We start from the raw sequence: 8,093 nt of genomic DNA, 5'->3' as shown, positions 1-8,093 counted from the left end.
GTACGGCGGTCACCAACCCGCCTGCCCAGCGTGGTGACTATGGGCAAAACACATGAGTTCACGTTATTTCTGGCGTAATCTTGTGGAGGCATATGTCCAGCAGTGGACTGTATAGGCTGTAATGATGATTTTATTGAAAACCCGTCCATTTTGCGTTTCAATTTTGTAAATAATAATAATAATAATAATAATACACTTTATTGTACACCAAAAACAGAAATGATACATAGCAAAGAAAGAAAAATATTAATTATTTAGTAGTAATTATTTACATGCCAACAAATGTTTATATATTTTTAGATTAATAGAAATTTCAGCGTCAAACTAACCATTCATAATATGACTTATTTTCTTTATTTTCCTTATTTTTCATCGTTACATCTAAACTAGGCATAGCCTGTATCTTAGATGTAAGTCTCCTTCGCTACATATTTAAGCAAAAATTTAAATTACATGCTCATCACAAGTACACTATTTGTAATAACATTCTAACAAAATGTAACAATAATAAATGTGAGGGTAGAGTAACAATTACATTGTGTTCAACCTAAAACGTATAGTTTGACAACCACAACTATAAACTTATTCACGTTTCTATGTATTATTTATTTCAATTTATTTTTTAGATATAGTTACTATGTATTTTTACAGATTTTCCATTTATATTTATGTATTATGCATACTATTGTTTGTATGTTAGGTGTTTGCGTGTGTGTATGTGTGTGTATATGTCGTGCATGTGTGCGTGCGTATTGAGCATGTGTGTTTAAGTGTACATGTTTTAACTCATGCGTATTTGTGTGTGTGTGTATCTGTGTGTGCGTGTGTATCTGTATTGTGTGTGTGTGTGTGTGTGTGTGTGTGTGTGTGTTTACCTTATTAGCGTGAACATCTTTTCAATATCGTAATAATTCTGAACTTTTAACCAGTTATTAAGTTTTTCTTTACATTTTTTGTTATTTAAAGGGTAAATGTTAATAATAGCATCAATCTTATTATAGAGTGAAGGGCCCAGATACGATTGAAATTTTTGCGCAAATCTTGTTTTATGGAGCGGAAGATAGCAAACCTTATCTTTACGACGAACTGATGCTATTTCTTCTGAAAAAACTAATTTTGAGTGCTGAGCTATAATGGTTTCTTTAATAAATAATTGCCTAACGGTGAGGACGCCACAGTTAGTGTAAAGATCTTTAGTAGGGTATCTAAAAGGTTTAAACGTCATTACTTTAAGTAGTGCTCTCTGTGCACGTTCAAGTTCAATCATGCGCGTTTTACAGGTACCGCCCCACGATGTTATACAATATAATATTATAGATTGTGCTAGTGCATAGTATACTGATTTCAACAAATTAAATTCCGCTATATGGCGTAACGTTTTAAATACGTAGATTAATTTTCTAGTTCTTTTGGCAAGTAAATTTATATGACTCTTCCATGAAAATGTATCATCCAGTTGTACTCCTAGATAATTAATAGTTTCGGTTTTAGTGAGACACATACAAGAGCAAGTAGAATTTTGCATGGATCTTGAGCCACAAGAGTGAAACCGTATAGGGTACTCACCGTCTCCCGGGATACACCGCTTAGATATGCCAAAATATATAACTTTGGTTTTTGAGACATTAAGTGTGAGAGAGTTATTTTGCATCCATTGGGACACTATACCTGGTCCAGTCTCTGCCAGTGTTGTAGCATCTTCCCAGATTTTGTCATAAAAAACCAGAACAGTGTCATCTGCATATGTGATTATTTTACAGTTCGGTAAATTAAGATTGCACAATTCATTAATATATATTAGAAATAGGCTAGGACCAAGAACGCTTCCCTGAGGAACCCCGTACGATATATCGCTGTAATGCTGGCTGTAATGATGATTTTATTGTATACCCTATTCCATTTTGCGTTTCAATTTTGTAAATCTTCACCAATGGTCTTTAAAATAGATTCTTTTAGATATATTACTTAAATACTGCACTGCATACAAATCACCTGTTTTGTCTATGTACTAAAGTTTTATTAAAATGCTGCTTTCCCGGACTTTTTTTTTTCAAGTTCTCTTTTTACGATAACTGTAATAACTGTGTTACTTTTGTGTATGTGTAGGTTGTAACTTATTTAATTATTTTTATTAAGAAATGGCTAATTAGCCATAAGTCCGCCCATTGTACTTCACTGTCTGTAACTATCTTTATGCTTTGTTTGTAATATATTTGTGGTGTACAATAAAGTATAAAATAAATAAATTAATTGATTTAAATGTTGTAATTTTTCACACAGCAGTATTTAGGCTTACATATGACTGTTACATTTTAAAACCACACATAAATAGCCGAAACTAAAGCTCGATATCGCTTAGATGTATTTGTAGAGCTGCTGACTATTTTGCTTATTTTTCAACATACAGACTAATGCAGATATATAGTTTCTTATTTTCATGCAAATTTAATATTTATTATAGAAATTATTCATTTCACTGTAGTAATTTTTTGTATATATTTTTATAATCCTCTTGTTTTTATTATATAAAATTAATTAACTAGTTTTAAAACAACACATATTTTGCCAGTCTGTACATGATTTCATATAAAAGTATTGTTTTAATTAAAGAAAATAAAGGTTAGTTGGTCAAACAAATAAATAAATAGAAGGTAAATTAAAACAACAAAGAAACTATAGGAATAAAATTTGTATTTCACAGTTCAGAAATGTTTAATACATAATGTAGTTTTTAATAAAACATAACTATACGCTACACCATTGCAATACCACTCGAAAATACACCGTCTTAACAATGAAACGTCGGATAATGTACTAAAACTTTTACATTATAACGTTAATCGGATTTTGAAGGTCTACCTAATTAGTTATAATAACGCGTATGTGTACAGCGATTAACTTGTTATATATGAAAATATATGCATTTACACAATTCATTATACATTTATGTAAAAAATGAATCATAACAATATGTTATTGAAATTTAAATTACGTGTCAATATTTAATGTACTTGTAAATCTTGTCTAATTATTTATAATATAAATACTTAGATGAGTTTTTTTTTTTCATAATAGTAAAGAGAAAATACTTTTTCGTTTTTAATATTTAATAGAACGAAAGTTATATTATAATTTACGTAACCTGCTTGTTCAAAATACATTGTAAGTGTTCCTATGTTACTAGTTGATACAACGTTAAAAAACTGCGTTAAATGCAATCTTTAAAAAACATATTTTTGGCTATCCGCTAATTCTATCGTATAATTAATTATCTATTAATTTCTTTCCTAACAAACATCGGAATATAATTTTTTTATTATAAAATGAATACATCACAATCCTGCGTCAACAATCGTAGCTTTGCGTCGAAGTTACATCTCGATGTCAATCATCTAAAACGGAATTTGTCTTACAATAAAAAATATATTTTTAATATATAAAACTCAACTTACGAAGAACTACGTTACTTTAATCTTAGCACCATTATTTATTTGGTCATGCCCTGTTTAGCTCGCCTCTCCCATTCTGCTCTCATTTGCAAAATCCCTTTAAACTGTGGAGACGCGTCCGCCTCTCCTTCATCTTTCTTCTCTTTCCCACTCTCCACTTTCTCCTCATCTGCATCTCTCTCTATCACAGAACTTTCTCTCTTTTCCTTTTCAATCGACTGTCTAAACTCGTCCTTTCTCTGCCAGGGCCGTTTAGTGAGAGTATCAGCTTTGTAAGCCATTGCTTCGCTTTTAGTGATGCTTTTGATGTTGTCTCGATCGTTTGAAGAGTCGGGGAACGTTCTGTTCCTCAATCTCTTCTCTGGCGTCGAATCTGAGACTTCCTTTTTGTATTTACTCACTTCGCTTCTGTAAACCGGCGCGCTTTCTCTTTTGGCGCTTACGCTGTTGATGCTGACGCTTCTCTGATAGTTACCAAACTGACTGACGCGCGCCGCGATGTCCACTAACTTATTCTCTGCAGTTTGTTCTTTATTGTCTTCGTTCTCTTTGTCGCTGTCTCTTGATTTAATAGATGCGTTGAATTCATTTTTGAGTACCTTTGTCCGAGCGGCCGCATTGTCATCGTTTCTGGTAGCTTCGGCGATTTCCTGAGCGATGTGATCGGCTTCAGAGTCCTTCAGTTTTAGCGATCGTCTGGCGAATACTTTCATCAACTCCGGTTCGTCATCATTCTTCCTGTCGCCTCGAGATTCCCTGCCCAGATGTTTCCTCCTGTATATAACAGTTTCTTCGTGCCTGTCCGGTATTTTATTTTCGTTGCTATCGGTACTTTGGATTGAACTCTTGCTTCCGAAACTCGAATGTGATTTTCGTCCTAATGATATGTTATCGTCAATTTTTTCGGTGCTTCCCTCCGTGCTCAATGAACTTGTTCGTGGTTTCTCAAATCGTTCCGGCGCTTCAACACTGGCCGCTTTCTTTTTAAGGAAATGTTTTGGGGTCAACGGACTCTGCGGCGTCACATTATCCGCGTTACTGCTAGAACTTTTGGAACCTGTAGATTTTCCTTCTAGTTGAGTACTTTCTACGCTTTCGCTCCTCCTAAAAGAGTCTTTTCTGACGGGTACGTCTTGTATAGGTTTAGTTTCTACGATGAAAAAGCTTTCAACGTTTTCTTCTTTATCAGCTTGTGGGCTATCCAGTTTTTTGGGCGTTATGTTGGCAGTCAAAACTACATTTGTTACAGGTTTAGTATTTACTTTGTTCAATTGTATATGAAGAAATTCTGGCACAGCAGGTTTAGTTGATCCCGATTTTTGAATTTTTTCATCACTTTTACTTAATTTTGTCGGTTCTGGCGTTTTAACTGGAACGGGCGTGACCTCTCTATTAATATGAGTCACTGATATAAATGCTTCGGTATCTAATTTTAGTTCTTTATGATTATTACTCTTATTAGTTTGACCTAAAGCACTTTCAACCGAAATGGTTTTTCTTCTGTCGTCCATAGGCTTTTCTGGGCTGCTCTTAATGCTGTCAAAAGAATTGGATTTAAGTATTGGAGAAATAATAGGTTTAGGAGAACTTATAATATCGTCGATTTTAGCTTCGATCTGTGAAATGTCACTGTCGCGCTTGTGAGCGTCCATCGAGATGTGAATACTGTTTGTAAAAAGTTTCCTGTCTTCGTTTATGTCAGGTTTAAGGCTGTCAAGGTAACTGCTGTCAGTACTCGGCAAACTATCATAGTTGACCTCGGAATTCCCGTGAAGTACGCCGTAGTTTCTGGCCGATACCCTCTTAGAATAATCATGTCTCTCACTAACGTTCCTCCTGTAATTTACTTCCCAGCTTTCAAGCAAAGGCTCAGATATACCAACGATCGCCGGCAGACTGGGCATTTGATTCTCTTGTGAGCTTATAGAAGGGGATTCAGAAGCGTAGCGGAAACTGTGTGATTTTCCAATGCTGCTCCTCGTTTCTACGTATTCGTCTCCGAGAGATCTCAAACCGGATGTGACATAAGACTCATCTGTTTTGCCTATGTGGTGAAATGTCTCACGTTTGGATACGATTTCTTTCTCTCGAAAGTCAGATGCCTCTGATGATCGGCTCATATACTTTACGTTTTCAGAGCTATGAGTTATATTTTTGGTAGATGAGGATGAAACGCCTGGGTTGTAATAGGGTATATTTTTCGGCATACTTCCACTATGGAAAACGAAATCATTGTTGACGCTTTTGATTCTCATTCCTCGCGGTGGAGGTTCATCGTCAGAAACTGGTTCAAAGCTAGGCGTGGGACTCTCTTCGCGTGCTCTCTGCGCCATTTCATTAAGTATAAATGCTTTAGAAGAGTATGGATCGATCAATCTTTGCACAGACGCCGGCCTTTTGGACTTATCATGGTGCAAGCTAAATGATTCCCTCTTATTTTCTTCGATGGCTTCCTTAGACGACGGCCGCTTAGTTCTTTCAACTCTCTCGTTGAATTCCTCGCGTCGACTGAATCGATTTTTTATTTCTAAATTCAACATTTTGTCAGTTTCTTCCGCGGCTCTAAGATCAGTTATGTTGTATTCGACGCCGGCAACTTTCGCCGCGCTATAAACGTCTTTATACGCTCCGTCGTGAACGTAAGCACCTCTGTTATCGATTCTCTTGTGCATTTGATTAGCGAAGACTTTCTGACCGGCAGATTTGTAGGGCCTCTCCGAGGGCGTGGGCTTGTAACTCTGGCCCTGTTCTGCGTAATAGTATCCGCTTCGCTCCGAATCGACAGCTTTATACTGAGATGAAGATTTGTCAGTTTTCGTTTTCTTGACCTCCTGCTGGGTCTCCCCATCCGTCTGATCTTTCTTCGATTTCTTACCGCTCTTTCTCAAAAGCAGTCTACTGAAAAACGACTCCTCTTTCTTCGAAGATCTTATGACTTCGTTCTCGATTTTCTTCTCCGACTTAGATTTCTTCTCGAGGCAAGACTCGTCGGCGTGTTTCTTTTCCGCGCGATATTTGGAAGCTCTCTCGTCTCTGTGGGTCGAAACGTCAGGCAAAAGTTGTGGAGAGGACTCCCGTAGAGGTTGGTCCTGAGAGCTAGACTTGCTGCGCTTGACCGAGGAGCCTCCATCCACGACACTAAGCCTAGCCGGCGTTTGACCGACCAATTGACTCAACGCTAGTCCAGGAGGCAGCGATGAAGATTTCAACTTTGTATCGCTCGGAGTTTCGAGAACCTTCTGTAGCTCCCGGTTCAATTGGTGCTGCTGCTCTTTGACGATCATATGATGCTTCGTAGTTGTCGATGAAGAGAATGATTCTGTAAACATAATAAGAGTATTGTTAACTTGTGTGATGATTTTAGGGTGTAAATAGTTCGAAGTTAAGGAGTTTTAGTATCGAAATAAATTTCTATTGAGCATATTTCGCACATATGTGAAATTTTGTTAAAAAACAGATTTTGAATAATTGAACGTACCAGTAACGACTTCTGAGACTTTATGGCTTACTTCAGGAGTTGTGCTTCGTAACATTTCTTCGTTCAGCTCAGGTGTTATTGGCAAGGCTGATGCGGCAATCTGAAGTGTAGAACATACTTGATAAAATTTGTAGTACTGTACTTAGCTAGAAGGTCGAGTAGCATAGACGATTGAATCAAAACAGCTACTTAATAGATTACCTATGAGGAAGTATTCTAATACTTCTATGACAAAACAAAATATCAATGCTATAGTGAATTGTGTAACATACGAGTGCCTCTTTTGCTGTCAAATTGTGATGACAGTGGTGAATTCGAATCGCCACAAAAAAATTGTAATTTTTTTTGGGATGTTTGAATAAAAACAAAACCAGATACGCACAGAGTTAGCTTTCTTCCGGCGAGGGGCGCCGTGCGTGCGCCGCGGTCGCACCGCCATCTTGTGGCGCGCGGCCGAGTGCGACAGAGGCGCCACGCCCGGGGGCGGCTCGGAGGAATCTGGAATATCGAAATAAAAAAATTTAAACTTTTTGTTTCCTTACAATATTTTCTGGGAGTGATGATTTTTTCATGATTCTTTTTGAAATTGAATGCTGATAGTAATCAAACGGTCCTATTTAAATTTGATCGAGGTCTGAAGAATATTTTTTGAGTTATTTCTAATAATGCGTATTTACTTCGTTATTTTTTCGTCGATCTACGTTATATTTATTAATTTATTTATTCTTTTTCTTCCAGATAACGTTTGGGCACAGGATACGATACAGTAGCAGCGTTTAGACAAATGTTTACATATTTAATATTAAAAATACGAGGCATAATCAGACATACGTAGATATAAACTACGATATGATAGACTTACATAAACATAAAGAAACTTATATTTAAATAAATAAATATTTTAGTCTGTAATATATAATACACATATATACATACAAGTAAACTATAAATCACTACAGTTAAGACTTAATGGGCGACATATAATGCTTTTAAGTATGCGTTGGAGCTTGTCTTATTGAAAGCGGAAGAGAGCTCCACAGACGGACAGCATTAACATTACGTTGTATTAATCGTCAATTTTTTTTTATTGGGGGGACCGATTTCGATAATTCTTTAATAATGTGTATTTAATCAACTACCCACGTTGTAGCACTTGCCCAAGTAAA

General features: G+C 36.3%; 1 protein-coding gene across 1 annotated transcript in view; it reads right to left on the bottom strand.

Moving 5' to 3' along the window:
* Nucleotides 1-2,671: 2,671 nt before the first annotated feature.
* LOC123663042 overlaps nucleotides 2,672-8,093 on the bottom strand; it is a 71,408-nt gene continuing 65,986 nt past the window's right edge. The window contains exons 7-9 of the mRNA XM_045597782.1: nucleotides 7,310-7,464; nucleotides 6,928-7,027; nucleotides 2,672-6,768 (exon numbers count right to left, since the gene is read on the bottom strand). Coding sequence (XP_045453738.1) covers nucleotides 3,488-6,768; nucleotides 6,928-7,027; nucleotides 7,310-7,464 — 3,536 coding nt within the window. The 3' untranslated portion in view covers nucleotides 2,672-3,487. The remainder of the gene's footprint in view (nucleotides 6,769-6,927; nucleotides 7,028-7,309; nucleotides 7,465-8,093) is intronic.

This window comes from Melitaea cinxia, chromosome 19, assembly GCF_905220565.1.
Source record: "Melitaea cinxia chromosome 19, ilMelCinx1.1, whole genome shotgun sequence".
Lineage (NCBI taxonomy): Eukaryota > Metazoa > Arthropoda > Insecta > Lepidoptera > Nymphalidae > Melitaea > Melitaea cinxia.
This window is presented reverse-complemented; position numbering and strand designations above follow the sequence as displayed.